Below are 18,458 nucleotides of genomic sequence, written 5' to 3' on the forward strand. Positions count from 1 at the left end.
CGACGCCCGTGTGAAAGAGGCCTATGTGAGGCCAAGCCACAACCGACAGGTATAATGTATTACAGTACAAAAACTTTGGGGGTATTTGGCTTGTGGGTGAAAATTTCAGGATGAACCTAAAATGCACTCTAACCTTTACAGGTTAACTTAATGTGACCTTCTATAAACTATTGAATGCACATGTTCGAAGTTTCAGTACTTTTTGCACAACTTGCTCTTCTCTAACAAGGAGCTCAACGGCTTAAAATTCACAACAGGTGTTTGATCCATGAATAGCCCAATACATTTCCTGGTTAAATTAGAATTGGTATTTAAGCAGTCCTCCTCCTCATGCTGTTCACATTTTGACATCCATCATGAGACCAAGACAACACCTAACTATTGATCATCGGTACTTCACCATTGCGAGGCTTCAAGCAGGATGTTATCAGATGGAAGTGGCCACTGAACTTAGAGTGTCACAGAGTGTCATCAGCAGGTTGCAGCAGAGATACAGAGAGACTGGAAGAGTTAAAGAAAGGCATAGAAGTGGACATCCTTTGGCCACATCCAACACTGATGACTGCTTCATTGTGAGCAATGCATTGCAGTACCCGGTGAGGAATGCCACACAACTTCAGGCACATTTAAGGGAGGTGAGATACCCAAGTGTTGCGTCAAACCATTCAAAACTATTTACATCAGCGTGGTCTGCATGCTAGACGACCTGCAAGGGTACCTGACCACAGGCGTAATCATCTTGCATGGGCCAGGGAGCATCTACGCTGGACGAGGGACCAGCGGGCCTCAGTGCTGTTCACTGATGAGTCAATTCACGCTGAGCAGAAATGATGTCCGCCAATGATGTTGGAGACGTCAAGGAGAGCGCTATGCATCAGCCACTGTTGTCACCAGACAACACTGGTGTTACAGTGTGGGCAGGTTTGTCTAGTCAGTACAAAACTGCCCTACACTTTGTGAATGGTACAGTGACTGTGATGGAACACACCTGCCGCTGGGCTGTCTAATGGCGCCGCCCACTCACGCTCTGGCCAATAAATAGGAGTCAGGGGCTGTACAGGGTGTTCCATTAATGGAGTGCGCACCCTGTCAGCTCCATTTGCACAAGAGGACAGAATCGTTGATGCGGGTCTGGAACCCTGCAGCTCAGGGAGGACTCACCACCATCTGCTACGGACTTCCACACTGCTGCCTTCCTCTTGGAGGATTCACCACCATCTGCTACGGACTTCCACACTGCTGCCTTCCTCTTGGAGGATTCCTAAATCGCAAGTACATGCCTGCTAACAGGCTCCGCTGGTTATGTGGAAGTTACATACTAATCTGAAGAATTGCTGCCACACAGTGGTGAGAGTTGATATTGCAGTTACATACTAATCTGAAGAATTGCTGCCACACAGTGGTGAGAGTTGATATTGCAGTTACATACTAATCTGAAGAATTGCTGCCACACAGTGGTGAGAGTTGATATTGCAGTTACATACTAATCTGAAGAATTGCTGCCACACAGTGGTGAGAGTTGATATTGCAGTTACATACTAATCTGAAGAGTTGTTGCCACCCGGTGGTGAGAGTTGATATTGCAGTAATATATATTCCTGAGGAATTGCTATAAAAATACCTCCTGACCTCTGCAACTAAGAGGAGATCTTCCTCCCCATTAATTAATCCGTTTGTGTATTGCGGTACATGATTTTGGTAACCCCAACCTCTCCGCCTAAGACTGAAAGAGCCGCCTGGGGTTCAAATTGAGCAGCCACAAAACACACAGCCAGCACTTAGGCAGTGTGGTAAATAGTTGATGTCCATTGACTCTGCAGTTGAGATCCTAACTAATCAACTTGGTGCGTTACAGTGACAAGCCTATACTACTTGAATAACATAATTAATCCAGTCATTGTGCCTCTGCATGAACAACACAGACCTAATTTCATCTTCGTGGATGACAGTGCGTCAGCTGATTGAGGTACAGCAGCTACATATTCCACAGCGCTTTACAATTCAGGAGTTCATGTACAAACAGTCATAAATAGCATAGCAACAGACAAGTCATTAATTAGAACAAGAGCTTACAATCTATGAGGCAAGAGCTTACAATCTATAAGTTGTATGTACCTCAAAATTGTACCAATCATGCTGCAAAAAATAAGCCCTTATACTACTGTTGAGTGAAAAAGAAAAAACTGTATGGTCAGAAAATGGCTGTACTAGTCCCCCAGCGGCTGCTTGAAAGCAACATGGTGCCCATAAACCAATTCATCAAAATCTAGGCTGCAAAACCAAAAGGTGGTCTTTCCCTTTTGAACACTGCAGCGTACCCAAACAGCAGGTTACGTCCACGTTTATGGCAGTATATCCAGTAGAACCTACCTAATAATGTAAGTCGTGTGGTGTAACACTCAGATGACACTTGCTGGAATTCCATAACTGTGGAAAACTTGGCATTTTCATTTTGCACTGCCCCTGCTCATTAATTTCTCTAAAACACCTGTGGTGTCAAAATGCTCACTCCACCCCTTTATAAATACCTTGATGGCCATAGTTTCCAAAACTGTGCCACTTATTGGGGGTTTCCAATGTACAGGTACTTTAGAGTCTTTGCAATTGTGTTGTACCACCCAAAAAAATTAGTTCCAGCAAAAACAGTGCTTCAAAAGCCAGTCCATACAGTTTACATCCACATTTATGGCATTTCTGTAGCCAGTAGAACCTGCCTTTTATTTGAAGAAGTGTGGTGTACCACACCGGTTGGCACCAACTGGGCACAACTTATTGGGCATTGAAATACCATATCTGAGGAAAGACTGCAAGTTTCACTTTGCACAGTCCGCAAAGCATTCATTTTTGCAAATGCTCACTGCAGCCCTTAATAAATACCTTGAGGGATAAAGTTTCCAATATTTGATCACTTCTTCAGATGCCATTTATTATTTCACCCCAAAGCCTCTACAATTGTCAGCACTAGCCTTGCAAATCACCACATTGGCCCTAAAATGTGCTCTTTTACTTTTGAGCCCTGTTGTATGTCCAAGCAAAAGATTAGGGCCACATGTAGGGTGTTTCTAAAACCAGGAAGCACAGCATAATAATAGGACTTACTTTTCAAACTGGCACCCACTGGACACATCATATTGGGCACTGAAATGGCATGGAAAAATTGCAGTTTTCATTGTTAGTGAGGCTATTTATCCCTCCTTCCCCAGTGGCCTGTGCGGGGTATAGTTCTTTCCTGGGAGCTCTTGATTTGTGGTGGATCGTCTGCTCCAGCTCTGCTCAAGATAAGTCCTCTCCTTCATTTCCCTTTGTGTGTTTTATCTATGCCTCTAGGGAGACGCTTGCTTCCTCCTGATTTAAAGAAGCAGGTTGCCTCTTTCCTTTTCCCTGCTGCCAAGAATTTGCCCAGAGTGTTTAGGTTTAGGCACAAGGGCATGTGCATATCCACCCTAAGGGTGTGCACATGGGCACAGCAGTTTAGGGAAAGCTTTTAGGGATCGCTAGGAGGTTTTTTTTAAAATAGAGCCACTTCTTGGGGGGGGGCAACCTTTTTATTTGATTTCACCTCCGCGCCTCTGCTGCTGTTGGCCAGTGCTGTATAAATCGCTAAACTAGGCCTGAGGGGCACATGGTGCTTATTCCTTTCTAACCCCAGATAGCAGTAAATGTGGGGTGCTTTTGCTCCTATAATCACTTGTGAAAATGAAACATTTCAGGCTAAAACTACATATAATTGAAATGCAATGTAGTTTTTATTTCATGGCCATGAAACACCTGTGGGGTTCAAAGAACTCACTGAACCCCTAAATAAATTCCATGAGGAGCGTAATGGGGTCACTCATGGTCTCAAATGTGACATGAGCCTGAAAAACTATTCCAGCAAAATCTGCCCTCCAAAAACCATATGGCACTTCTCTTCTGAGCCCTGCCATGTGCCCATACAACAGTTTATGACCACATATGGGATGTTACTGAATTCATGAGAAAATGGGTAAAAAATTGTGGGGGGCTTTTTCTCCTGTTACCCCTTGTGAAAATGAAAAATTTGAGGCAAAATCTACATTTTATTGGAAGAAATTAAACTTTTCATTTTTACGGCCATAGGTTTCTAAATTCTATGAAACGCCACTGGGGTCAAAGTGCTTACTACACCTATCAATAAATTCCTTGAGGGGTGCAGATTTCAAAATGGGTAATCTTTTGAAGGGTTTCCACTGTGGGGTGCCTCAGGGTCTCTTCAATTATGACATGGTGCCACAAAACTATTCTAGCAAAATCTGCTCTTCAAAAGCCATGTGGCGCTCCTTCTCTTCTGAGCCCTGCTATGTGTCCATACAGTAGTTAATGACCACATATGGGGTGTTTCTGAAATCAAGGTAATCAGTATTGAGGTTTGTTTTTTTCTTAGCCCTTGCTGTGTTACAGGACAAATTGATTAAAATGGAAAATCTGCAAAAAAATGAAACTTTTAAATTTCACCTCTGTTTTGTTTTAATTATTGTGGAAAGGATTAACAAAGTTTGTAAAAAAAATCCAGTTTGAATACCTTGAGGGATGTAGTTTCTAATATTGGAGTCATTTATGGTTGGTTTCTATTATTTAAGCCTCTCAGTCACTTCAGAACTGGTCCTTAAAGTTGGTTTTTAAATTTTCAAGAAAATTTTCAAAAATATATTAGTGGTTTCTTAGCCTTCTAACATCCTCCTAACAAATAAAATTACATTTTGAAAATGATGCCAATATAATGTAGACACATTGGGAATGTTAATAACTTTTTACAGGTATCACTGTCTTAAAAGTATAGAAATTCAAATTTAGAAGTAGATAATTTTTTCAAGTTTTCAGTATCGAATCAAATTTACTACTAACATGACATGGTAAAACTACAAGAATACAAATAGAATGTATTAAGTATAAAGCATAGCATGTACTATAACATTTACAATCATCAGCGAAGGCACATGGTAAAATGGCTGCCTGTACATAAGATTGCATGGTTAGCTAACAGTAATAACAAATCCCTGAGTAACAATTGCAACTAGCTCAACAGCTCTGCACAATATCATGTCCCTGAAACAAAGGTAGATCTCTCACCAGATATGATTATGCAAGGATGGTGGAATTTGAGAAAAAGACATGGATAGGACAGCTATGTACTGTGTCCTTGAGACTGGAGACTTCTCGTTCCCAGAATGCTTTGCACTCGCACAATGCAGTGCACCACACACAATGCAGTAGTCTTCGTAACAGGAAGAACAAAGTGTAATACAACTTAACACCGCTAGATGGTGCTATAACCACACTAAACACTTCAAAACTACAAAGACTGAGGCAGACGTGATCTGTAATGAATGTCTAACCCTGCTGGGCAGAACAAACTATGTTACTATGTTACTTTTTAATTAATTTCTTCATTTTAGCTTGTTCAGTTTTGTCAGTGCCCAACACTGCTGACTAGAGATGGAGAGAGAATCCGCGGCAATGGAAAGTTTGGTGGAGTGCAAAATAAAGCACCCTCTATACGCCAGCTTGGCAAAATGGTGTTTGGAGCTCCACGGCCCAGTGAATTTGAAACTGTTTCCGCGGAAATAGGTTTGTATTAAAATGATAGCCTTTTTTTGCAACAATTTGCCTGTTTCAGTTACATTTAGTAAGTTCATATCCAGTGAACAGAGTAGTTTAGTGCTGATCTCTCCTGGGACATAATCAACAGAAATGTACAAAGTGAAGTAGTATAAACTGTAGGTGTAAATACATATATACATTGGTTTCCAGTTGTCTCGAAATTAATGTCTATTCTTTATCAGTTTCAATGACAATTTGGCTTTAATCTTTTGCTCATATACCTTGCGGCGGTAAGCTCTTAATTGTAACCTGAGGTATAAAAGCGCTGGGTTACATAGCAATCTTCCAGTGCGCCTAGGCTCTGCAAAACGCTGTGACTGTGCTGTCATTAGACAACTGCGGTCACAGTATGGATCCCGGAGATCAGGTAAAGTGGTCTCCCTGTATGACATTGCTATGTACAGAAATCCACCACAATTTAAACTAAAAAAACAGGCATAGGAGTGCTCTTCTTGATATGTGAGTACACCATGCTGGCTGTAAAATTACCAGTGAGCCTGCAGTCTGTGAACTAACTGTAGCAGGAAGGGGTTAATTCACTTTAATTTTTTAATAAAAAATTAAACAATTTAGCAAGTGTCATTTATCATGTAGTGAAAGTTAATTCAAGCCACTTACTAATGTATTGTGATTATCCATATTGCTTCCTTTGTTTGTTAATTTGATTAATTTTTCCAGCACATTATACACTGCTCGTTTTCATAGTTATGACTAGGGATGAGCGAATCGACCATTTGGAATCGAAACAGAGTTCGGTAAAAGGGTTATTAACAGTAGAAATTAATTTCTGAAGTTATTACCTGAAGTCTCGCAAGACTTTGCAAAGTAATAACCTTGGCTCATAGGTGCCAATACAGTCTAATACTGTATGGAGCACTCACTCCCTACAGTATTCTAACAAATTATGCGAATCGACTACAGATGTTTCATCCGAAGTCGATTCGCTCATCCCTAGTTACGACCTCCCTGCAATCCAGTAGTGGTGGCGGCAACCATGGAAACAAGCAGTGTATAATGTGATGAAAAAATTAATCCAGCTAGCGAAGGAAGCAATATGGACTACCACAATACATTAGTAAGTGCCTTGTATTAACTTTCTGTACATAATAAATGTTATTTGCTGAAGTGACACAACCCTTTTGATAAAAATAATAAAAAAAAACTAAAAGGGAAATAAAGATAATTAAAAAAGTTATAGCTATAGTTACTAGCTTTAGCAATACTATAGCGGACTTTGTCATCCACAGATGCCCCAATAACAGTGCAATCCACAGATGCCCCCATAAAAGTGCCATCCACAGATACCCACATACAGTGCCATCCACAGATGCCCCGATAACAGTGCCATCCACCGATGCCCCCATAAAAGTGCCATCCACAGATGCCCCCATAATAGTGTCATCCACAGACCACCATTAGTTCAAAACCCACCAAAGGCACACCTCTTGGTTCAATTTCTTTTTTTCTTATTTCCCCCCTTAAAAACCTAGGTGCGTCTTATAGGGTGAAAACTACGGTAATTAATTGTAACTTTTTCTGATTTGGGATATTTAAACTTGCTTTTTTTATTTATTCCAATTTAAATCTAGTAGGAGTCGAAGTCGGTTCATTTTTTGCCGACTCCAACTCCAGGTACCCAAAATTGCCTCCGACTCCTCGACTCCGACTCCACAGCCCTGTTAGAAAGTAAAACTTGTCCCGCAAAAAATAAGCCCTCCTAAGGCTATGTGAATGGAAAAATAAAAAAGTTAGCACTATGGGAAGGCGGGGAGTGAAAAATGAAACCACAAAAATGGAAATTCCCAGGGTCCTTAACCTCTTCAGGACACAGGGCATACAGGTAGGCCCTGATGTCCTGGTACTTAAGAACCTGTACGCCCTGTGTATTTCTGATCACCGTAGCCGTACCATTAGATATCACCGCATCCGTATCGACCGGTTCTATAAAAATATCACATGACCTAACCCCTCAGATGAACACCATAAAAAATAAAAACTGTGGTAAATAAACAAAAAGTGTAATAGCAAGCGATCAATACCCTACCCAAGATAATGGCCCAAAAACTGAAAAAACTATAGAGACACTAAAACATGATTTTTTTTTCTTTCAAAAATGATATTATTGTGTAAAACTTGTAAATAAAAAAAGTATACATATTAGGTATCGCCATGTCCGTATTGACCGACTCTATAAAAATATCACATGACCTAACCACTCAAATGAACACCATTAAAAATAAAAACTCTGCTAAATAAACAATGTTTTGTCACCTTACATTACAAAAAGTGTAATAGAAAGCGATCAAAAAGTCATATGCACCCCAAAATAGTGCCAATCAAGCAGTCATCTCATCCTGAAAAAATCATACCCTACCCAAGATAATCGCCCAAAAACTGAAAAAACTATGGATCTCAGACTATAGAGACACTAAAACATGATATTTTTAAAAAATAATGAAATTATTGTGTAAAACTTACATAAATAAAAAAAAATTGGATACATATTAGGTATCGCCGCATCCGTGACAACCGGCTCTATAAAAATACCACATGATCTAACCTGTCCGATGAATGTTATAAATAACAAAAAGAAAAAGTGCCAAAACAGCTATTTCTTGTTACCTTGCCTCACAAAAAGTGTAATATAGAACAACCAAAAATCATATGTACCCTAAACTAGTACCAACAAAACTTCCACCCTATCCCGTAGTTTCTAAAATGGGGTCACTTTTTTTGGAGTTTCTACTCTAGGTGTGCATCAGGGGGGCTTCAAAAAACCAGTCCAGCAAAATCTGCCTTCCAAAAAACGTATGACATTCCTTTCCTTCTGCGCCCTGCTGTGTGCCCGTACAGCAGTTTTTACGACCACATATGGGGTGTTTCTGTAAACTACAGAATCAGGGCCATAAATGTTGAGTTTTGTTTGGCTGTTAACCCTTGCTTTGTAACTGGAAAAAAAATATTTGATAGATTCACTGTAGATTGCTCTATGCACTTTATTATATTTTGTATGGACTAATCATGTTGTATATGGAATAATTGGCACTATAATTGCTTGCTATGTATTGTGGGTATATATACCCTTGTATGACACCTTGTGATATGCTTGAGAAAGACCGCATTGAGACGGTTGAAACGTTGCAGAGGGAATAAAAGATCCACCATTTCATTTTATCTGGAGTGCTGCCTCATCCTTTTGATGTTTATATATATATATATATATATATACACATATATATATATATATATATATATTTATATGTGTAAATCCAGAAAATGGACGGCACTCCAGTCAGATGAAAAAAATGTGTTTCCTTTATTCAACTATCCGGTGCAACGTATACGATAAAAATATATGGTCACCCTTTCCCAATGATCACAGAGTTCTTTTTACTTCAGGGAGAGGGGGGAGCAGGTATTGTTGTGATGTAACAGCCACCGGTCCTGGTGCCATCACTGGGCACTTCTAATATCCCCTTCCCACCACAACATGTAAATTACCGGGCTAATGCCATGTTTACTGGGCCTCGGACAATGGACACCCGACAGATCTGATTATGGTCATTGGGACCCAGTATGTAAAACATCGGTCTCATGCTTGCTTTCTGTTTTCCTTCAAAAATACAACTTCTGCAAAAAACAAGGCCTAATTTTGCTGTCAGTGGAAAATGCATAAAAGTTAAAGCTCTTGGAAGGTGGGGAATTAAAAAAATTAAAACATTGCCGTAAAAATTGGCTTGGCCCTGATGGGGCTAAGCAATATGGAAAACTCATTTCAAAATACACAAAGTTCTTGATTGCAGTTTTTGCCCCCAAATGCTTTGCTACAAGATACCGCTTTCTACTCTTCAGTGTGTATGTTTAAGTCAGTTTGATGGCTGATTGCTTTTGAAAGTTGACTTTGAGAAATAAGTGAAATAATTATGTGTTTGTCATTAAAATGGGAAACATGGTGCTACTTGTGAGTGCCAGGTTCTCAAATAAAAATGAAACACCATGAGCACTTTACCGTTCAGTGCAGATACACATTTACCATGCATTTTGGATAAAATAGGTGTCCTATCTGAATGCCGCTGTGCCACAGTGTGCCCACGTATAAGAAAGGAGGGTTCCCAGTCTCACAAAGAATATACTTGTCCTCAATCTACTTGCTTCTTTACTACCATGTACATATGCCACACAGATGTCAGGTAAGAGAGACAAGCTTATAACCTTAAGGCCCCTTACAGACGAGCGAGTGTCACGCTCCGGAGCGTGAGTGAGCAGCAGCTCCCGTCCTGACCTCCCAGCACTGACATGGTCGCATAGCATTATATTGCTTTATGATGCTATGTAACCCTTAGAGTTCTGGGATGTGTTGTAGTATACCAATGACAGCATTATGTCAGTGTTATCCAATATAGGAAACATACTGTGACATGTGCCTTAGAATTTTACAAGACACCACCACATATAGACGCCTCCCCTCTGATCCGACTTCTATCTTTAGGAAACAACTATCTGAATGAAGCCCTGAGGGATAAGCTTATCAATAAAGCTGAATTGGACTTTCTGCTACCTAAGTTTCCGGTTCGGGCTGTGTTCTACAGCTTACCTAAGCTTCATAAACAGAGCACACCGATGAAAGGCAGGCCCATTGTGTCCGGTATTGGCAGTCTCACGGCCAATGTTAGTACATACATTGACGTGATACTGAGGCCATTTGTGGCAAGTTTACCATCCTTTGCCCGGGACACCATAGATGTCCTATAGCGCCTGGAGGGTATTCAATGTGCTGAAGATATCTGGCTTGCTAGCTTAGACGTGGAGGCCTTGTATAGCTCCATTCCACATGATACTGGTTGTTTAGCTGTGCGGGCCTTCCTTCAACAGAGGGGTGAACACCTTAACTGACACAATGCTTTTGTAATGGAACTATTGGACTTTGTCCTGAGTCACAATGTATTCCTCTTAATCGTCAAATTTTCTACCAGCTCAGGGGAGTTGCGATGGGCAGTCCTTGTGCCCCTACCTACGCAAATCTCTACCTGGGCTGGTGGGAAATAGAGGTCGTCTTCAGTGATACCATAGAGCAGTACACGTCGTCGATAATAATCTGGATCAGATATATCGACGACGTGTTTATATTGTGGAAGGGAACCAAGGATTGGTTCACCCAATTCATAGCTGAACTTAACAACAATCAGCTAGGTCTATTTTTTTACGTCTGAAATTGACGAGCGGGTAATCACATTTCTGGACCTGAATGTTGCTGTGGGGACAGATAGGAAGATCACTACTAATCTGTTCCATAAGCAGACTGCCACTAATAGCCTACTGAGGTGGGATAGTGGCCATTCCCTGGCCCTCAGGAGTGGCATTCCTAAGGGCCAGTACCTGAGGGCTAGGAGAAACTTCTCAGAAATTAGGGATTTCAAGGTGGCTGCCAATGATCTGAGGACACGGTTCACGCGCACGGGTTATCCCTAGCAAACACTCAAAAGAGCATATCATCACTCTGAGTGTTAGCCGTGACCAACTACTGGTTCCCAAACATAGGCCGCAGGGTCAGAACACTCCAAGGATCATAGCCACGTATGATAAAGCAGAGCAACGGGTACGTGAGATCCTTCAGAGACATTGGCCCATCTTGCAGTCAGATATTGGCGAGTTAGTGTCAGACCGTCCCCCCATCACATATCGACGTAGTTCTAACATACACGATCGTCTGGTCCATAGTGCTTACCTACACCCAACACCTGACACATGGCTTAAAAATACACTAACTGGGACTTTTCCATGTGGAGCATGCATCATTTGTCGTAACATCATAAAGGGGACATACTTCACTAGCCAAGTGACTAAGGAAAGATTTTCCATCAGATCCTTCATTAGATGTACATCAGTGGGAGTGGTGTATCTTTTGACTTGCCAATGTGGTGTACAGTGGGTAAGACCAGATGCAAACTACGGAGACTTATTGGCGAACACCTACTTGACATAAAAAATAAGTGTGACACATCTGTGGCACGCCATGTTTGTGATCATCATGGTGGCAATCCAGATGTGCTGAGGGTCCAGGGGATTGAGCACATTGTGACATCCATTCGCAGTGGGGACATTGATGTGCCATTGCTCCGCAAAGAAACCAAATGGATTTTTAAATTGGACACGGTACATCCCAAGGGATTAAATGAGGCAGATTTATTCTCCTGCTTCATTTAAGAGACCATGGGCTAGTAGACGTGGTCCATTACTTTGTCATAACCAGATGTTCTGGTTGTCATTTACGCAGAGTGTTTTTTGAATGATGTTACCATCCCGCATTATTTACGGGATGGTAACTCTCATTATAGATGCTTTTTCCAATCTACATGGCAGTCTGTGTTGGTAATCGAAGCACTAATTGGTGTTACTTCTCCTGTACAGACCTTCTTTATACATCCAGATTAATTCTTCATAGCGATGTCAATCGACTATATATGCCCAGATAAGTGCCCCCTCACAGCTATAATGCCAAGATATGTGCCCTATTCACAGATGTAATGCTCACACATGCCCCCTCACAGTAGTTATGCCCAGATATGTGCCCCCTCACAGTAGTTATGCCCAGATATGTGCCCTCTTCACAGTAGTTATGCCCAGATATGTGCCCCCTCAGTAGTAATGCTTACTCGTGCCCCCTCACAGTAGTTATGCCCTGATATGTACCCTCCTCACAGTAGTTATACCCTGATATGTGCCCTACTCACAGTAGTTATGCCCAGATATGTGCCCCCTCACAGTAGTTATACCCTGATATGTGCCCTCCTCACAGTAGTTATGACCTAATATGTGCCCTCCTCACAGTAGTTATACCCTGATATGTGCCACCTCATAGTAGTTATGCCAGATATGTGCCCTCTTCACAGTAGTAATGCTCACACGTGCCCCCTCACAGCGTTTGCATTTCTTTCTGGCAAAGCTACCTGGTTCCGGCCCGCGAAATTTATACCAAGTCTATTGCGGCCCTCAGACGAAAAATGGTTGGGCACCACTGCTATAATACATAAAGCAATTGCAATTATTAAGTGGATTAGATCAATATTGTCAGTCCCTGCCTGTACTGAGTGTAGTGTTTACATTATCCTGTTGGCACAGGCTATACGCCAAACAGTGTGCTCCAACACTGGGTGTTAGCCTGACACACAGGTTATTAGTCAGGCTCTCAGAGTTTCGGATAGTCTATTACTTGATCCCTCTCCGCACTTCTGATTTCCTGTATGCCTGATTTTATCTATACCCCTTGATTGAGTTTAAATAAAGAGTTTATTATTTTTACATTTAACGTTCTATCAGGCTGAGATTGAATAATTCCACTGAACGTGTACCGCCATCATTACCCTCTCCTGTGAATTGATGGTTATCCAATACATTCCAGAACTGTAAGGGTTACATAGCATCATAAATAAATATAATGCTATGCGGACCCGGCAGTGCTGGGAGGGCAGGGCAAGAGCTGTCTCATACTCATGGCTGTAAGTCCAATGCGTGAGACTCGCTCGTCTGAAAGGGGCCTCAAGGACATCTTTCATTTGGTCAATAACCGCTTCAATAGTGAACAAGTAACATGTACATATTTTGTATCATACACTCAGGACAGTTGGATTTCTTTTCACGTTTGTGTCAATTTTCGGTATAAATCTTTGTAGAGTAGTCACTTTTACAGTAAATGCTAATATATTTTTGCTTTTGCATAAAGAACTCTTAAAGCAGTATCGTGATGCAGTAAAAAGGTCCCAGACTGTAAGTGAAGAGCTTGAGAAGCAGATTAAAAGCTTGGAATCACCAGATATGAAACAGAAGAAAAAGGAGTATGAGGAAAAAGAAAGATCTCTGCAGGAGATTGAAAAAAAACTTGGTAATTGCTCTGTTATTGATCCTATAAAAAGATATGTTTCTTGATAGAGTTTTTAGCTTATGTTACATGCTAGATGCATTCAATCAGGTAAATACCGTAGTCATAAAATATCTGAAATTCGACTAACGAACTGTGCAGTGCTACATGTACTGTAATGCCAATGTCCTTACATACAGGTAATCTGCTTAGTTTTCTTTAACGTTCATTTTCTCTTATATTGGATTGACATTTTGTGGACTTCACAACCAACTGCTACAATTTGGAAAAAATGTCATCTTACAGTGGTCAACCTGGAATAAATGAATGTTGTAATTCGAGCGACCACTGTATATTGATGAAGAGAAAGCAATTGCAGTTCACCAGCCCCTAATGACTATTAACTGAAGTGTAACTGCCATTTATTTTTTGTTAAAGGGAACCTGTCATCAACTTTATCCTGCCCTTAATGATGGCAGCCTAAAATAGTGACAGACATGCTGATGTCAGTGTTGTGTCACTCATGAGCTAAAAGTATGTGGTTGCCGAGAGCCAGCTTGTAATCGAATCAGCCTGGGCCTGAAAAGAGTCATGTTCACGTAAGAAGAGTCACAGTTATTATGATCTCCTGCTTTTCACACCCACCTGCTGATGATTGTCAGTTATCTCCTTAGTTTTTCACTAGTGGAGAACTGACAATCATCATCAGGTGGTTGTGGAAAGCAGAAGAACATGAAAACAGTTTTTGCGACTGTCGCAGTATTTCACAGTGCGACACCACAGACTAGCATTATAAAAAATGTTGTGCAACACATGTCGTCGTGTAGCCCTAGCCTAATAATGGCAGTATTGTTTTTACTACTACACTGAACGATATCTTGTAGTAATGTGCAACACATTAAATAACGTGTATAATAATGCATTATTGCTTTTGCTATAATACTGAATGGTAATGGTCTCTTGCAATATAATATACAATAGCACATGTCAATAATGAGATTATTGCCGTATTGCTTTTCCTGTAACACTGAACTGTATCTTGCAGTGATTTACAATGTGTTTAAAAACATGGGTATAATAATTGAAACATTTGAGGGAAAAAAGCTGTTTGTTTTTGTTTTTTATACAAAAAATTCTTTCTCGCCCATTCCATTGGGGGACACAGACCATGGGTATAGCTTAGGCCATTACTAGGAGGAGACACTATGCAAATAAGAGAAAACAGCTCCTCCTCCACTAGCTATACCCCCATGCTCCAACAGGAGGACCTCCGTTTTAGCTTAGTGTTGGATAAGGAGGTGACACTTCTGCTCCTGCAGGATTGTCCCTGTAGTTTCTTTTCTACTCCTGTTTGGGTTTTTTTCTCAATAGAGGCCGCAGGGTCGCATGGTGCGTCCCTGGTCTCTCAGTGGAGCGAACGCCGGGGTCAAATGGACGTCCCCGGCCACCTCCATTTCCCCCCCAGAAGATAAGTGGAACCGGGCTCGACCTGCAGCTCCGGCGGCCTACCAGATTCCAGGGTCACCTACTCCTACCCTCTATCCAGATCACTGCCACTCCTTGTGCCAGCTGACAGAAGAGGCGAACCCTACTGGTCTGGAGCAGAGGGTGAAGACTGCAGGACACAGATAAGTACATGCGGCTCTCCTGCAAACCCCCCCGTGCTCCCTGTGTGACACGGTTTCTTAGGGCTTGCCTGTAGATCAGGGAGGACCTGCTGGGTTGAGAGGGAGGCGGGATTCCTTCTTGGGGCAGTGGCTATTCCTCTTTTTACTCCACAGCGCCAGGCTGCCACACCCCTCAGTTCTCCCCCGTTTGGCTCGGAGGGCCTGTTAACCCCCCTCTGGGGGTGGACGCCATTTTCGGAGCCGGGGTCTGCCTTTTTCAAACTTCCCGCGCGATCTGTGACGTGACCTGGGGGCGGAGCCTATCGCATCAGCTCCGGCGATTCCGCTTTGCCTCAGTGCTTCTCCACGCGTGGCTGCTCCTCACAGGTCGCGGTAGGACAGATTTAGCGTTCTGCAAAACGGTAGGAGACCCTGACTCCGGGATTGTCGCCATCATGCCAAAACCTGGGGCCTCCCAAAAATCTAAGGTGGCAACTCGGGCCCCACTAGGACCATGTAAGGTATGCTGCTTGCCACTATCGGTCACAGGCTGCTGTGACTCTTGCCTTGGGACAGGATCATCCTCCTCCTCCCTCCTCTGCTCCAAACCAGCCCAGTCCCCCTTCGGAGCCCTCCTGGGCCTTGGCCATATCTAGGGCGGGCGGCCCAAGTCTCGCGTGCCTCCATGGCCTTTATGAAATGCATGGCGGCCATGGATCCTGTGCTTAGCACCGCTCCACCTCCCGGTGCCCCCCGCAGAGGACGCTCGACCGTTAAGAGGCAGCGTACGCAGCAGCATCCCTCCTCGGATGACTCTGCTTCTCCCCCTCGCCTGGAGGCGTGTTCAGCCTCTTCCCCTCGCAGGGACTACAGGTCTGAAGGGGAGAGGTCCAGCTCGGATGAGGACACGGAGCTGGAACCCTCGCCTAAGCTCTCCACCATGGTGGCAGACTTGGTCACGGCGGTCCGTGACACTTTTGACATCCAGGGGGAACCTCCTTCCTCTAGTAGCCAGGAATTCCCCCTGTTCCATTCCAGGAAACCAGAGGCAGTCACTTTCCCCATTCATGGCGAGTTTGCCGAGGTCCTTTCTAAGGCCTGGGAGCGCCCTAATCACTGGTTTTCTGCCACAAGGCGCATGGATACTTTTTATCCTTTCCCGGCAGAAAACGTGCAGCAGTGGTCTTCACCTCCTAAGGTCAACCTGTCGGTGGCCAGATTGGCTAAGAACACGGCAATACCTGTCCTGGATGGGTCCTCCCTACGGGACTCTGTTGACAGGTGTTTGGACTATATTTCCAAAGCCATATTCACTCTGGCGGGCACTGGCCTGCAGCCTGCATTCGCCTCGGCCTGGGTAGCCAGGGCACTTTCGGTGTGGTTGCAGCGCCACCATCAGGACCTCGCGGAGCAGGATGCCTCTGCGGACACCTTGAAATTCGTCCTACAGATGTCTCAGTCGACAAAATTCCTCTGTGAGGCATCATTGGACGTTAGCACTCTCTTTGCGCGTGTTTTGGCCCTCTCGGTCACGCAGCGCAGGGAGGTCTGGTTGAAGGTCTGGGACGCCGACGCTTCCTCCAAGCGTTCCCTCACTAGCCTCCCCTTTGCGGGCTCCAGGCTCTTCGGTGCTAAGCTGGACGAGATTATCTCGGACGCTTTGGGGGGCAAGAGCACCCACCTGCCCCAATCTAGATCCAAGCGGAAGGTTCAGTGCGTCCGGTCCTAGACCTGAAGCTACTAAACAAGTCCCTGCGGGTGCGGAGGTTCCAGATGAAATCCCTAAGCTCCGTTATTGCTTCTCTTCTTCCAGGGGAGTTCCTCGCATTGGTGGACATCTGGGACGCCTATCTGCATGTCCCTATCGCAGAATCTCACCACAGATTCCTGCGATTCGCCATTGGCAGCCGTCATTATCAGTTCGTCGCCCTTCCCTTTGGGCTGGTAACAGCCCCTCGGGTATTCACAAAGATCTTGGCGCCGCTCATGGCGCTTCTTCGTACCAGGGGCATATCTCTGTTGCCCTACCTGGACGACATACTGATAGAAGGCCGAAGACAGCGTCAGGATCACTGTTCAGACTCTGCAACAGTTCGGCTGGCTGATCAACTTCCCGAAGTCCTCTCTCCAACCTTCCCAGAGGGTAACCTTCCTGGGGATGATTATGGACAACACTGCAGCCCGGGTATTCCTTCCGGAGTCCTCTCGGATACGGGAGTCGGTGTCTCGCCTTCTGCGCTCCACGTGTCTCTCCATCCGGGAGTGCATGCAGGTTCTGGGGCTTATGGTGGCCTCCTTCGAGGCAGTCCCCTTTGCCCAGTTTCACACTCGGCCTCTGCAGCAGGCGATCCTGTCCTTCTGGGACAGGACATGGTGGGGTCTGGACTTTCGGATCTGCCTACCTCCTCGGGTTCGCATGGAACTCCCGTGGTGGCTGTCCCCTCAGAATCTGACTTCGGGGAGATCCTTGCTTCCAATCTCTTGGTCAGTTGTCACCACCGACACCAGTCTCCTGGGTTGGGGTGGCGTTCTCCGGGCATGGACGGTTCGGGGGTGTGGTCAGAGGCGGAAGCCCGCCTTCCGATCAACATACTGGAGCTCAGAGCAATTTTCCTCTCTCTGTCTCATTGTACCCCTCTCCTGGCGGGTCACCCGGTAAGGGTTTAGTCGGACAATGCCACAGCCGTGGCTTACATCAATCATCACGGCGGGACCCACAGCCGGACGGTGATGCAGGAGGTGAAAAGGATCCTCCAGTGGGCGGAGGCTCATGTTCCAATACTGTCTGCAGTGTACATCCCAGGGGTCGAAAACTAGACGGCGGACTTTCTCAGTCGCAACAGGGTGGATCCAGGAGAGTGGTCTCTGCATCCGGATGTATTCGAGGACGTCTGTCGCCGTTGGGGCCGCCCGGACGTGGACTTAATGGCGTCCAGGCTCAACAACAAGGTTCCCACGTTCCTGGCCCGAGCTCGGGATCCGGAGGAGTACGGGGTGGACGCTCTTGTGTCTCCGTGGCAAGACTTCGCACTCCTCTATGTCTTCCCACCACTGCCTCTACTCCCTAAGGTTCTTCGCAGGGTGGCGGCAGAAGGAATCCTGACCATCCTCATCGCCCCCGATTGGCCTCGCCGCGCCTGGTTCTCGGAGGTCTCCCGGATGCTGGCAGACGTTCCATGGCCTCTTCCTCTCAGGGAGGACCTGCTGTCTCAAGGACCGCTCTTCCACCAGAATTTACAGCCACTTTGTTTAACGCCGTGGCTGTTGAGACCACAATTTTGAAGAAGAGGGGCTTCTCAGACTCCGTCGAGAAGACCATGATCAGGGCCAGGAAGCCAGCTTCCTCCCGGATATATTATCGTACCTGGAAGGCCTTT

The 18,458-nt window shown here is 44.4% G+C and overlaps 1 protein-coding gene across 1 annotated transcript in view; it reads left to right on the forward strand.

The window, feature by feature from the left end:
• SMCHD1 (structural maintenance of chromosomes flexible hinge domain containing 1) overlaps window positions 1-18,458 on the forward strand; it is a 359,476-nt gene that overhangs the window by 329,619 nt on the left and 11,399 nt on the right. The window contains exons 45-46 of the mRNA XM_044293563.1: window positions 5,415-5,586; window positions 13,340-13,498. Coding sequence (XP_044149498.1) covers window positions 5,415-5,586; window positions 13,340-13,498 — 331 coding nt within the window. The remainder of the gene's footprint in view (window positions 1-5,414; window positions 5,587-13,339; window positions 13,499-18,458) is intronic.

This window comes from Bufo gargarizans, chromosome 5, assembly GCF_014858855.1.
Source record: "Bufo gargarizans isolate SCDJY-AF-19 chromosome 5, ASM1485885v1, whole genome shotgun sequence".
Classification (NCBI taxonomy): Eukaryota; Metazoa; Chordata; class Amphibia; order Anura; family Bufonidae; genus Bufo; species Bufo gargarizans.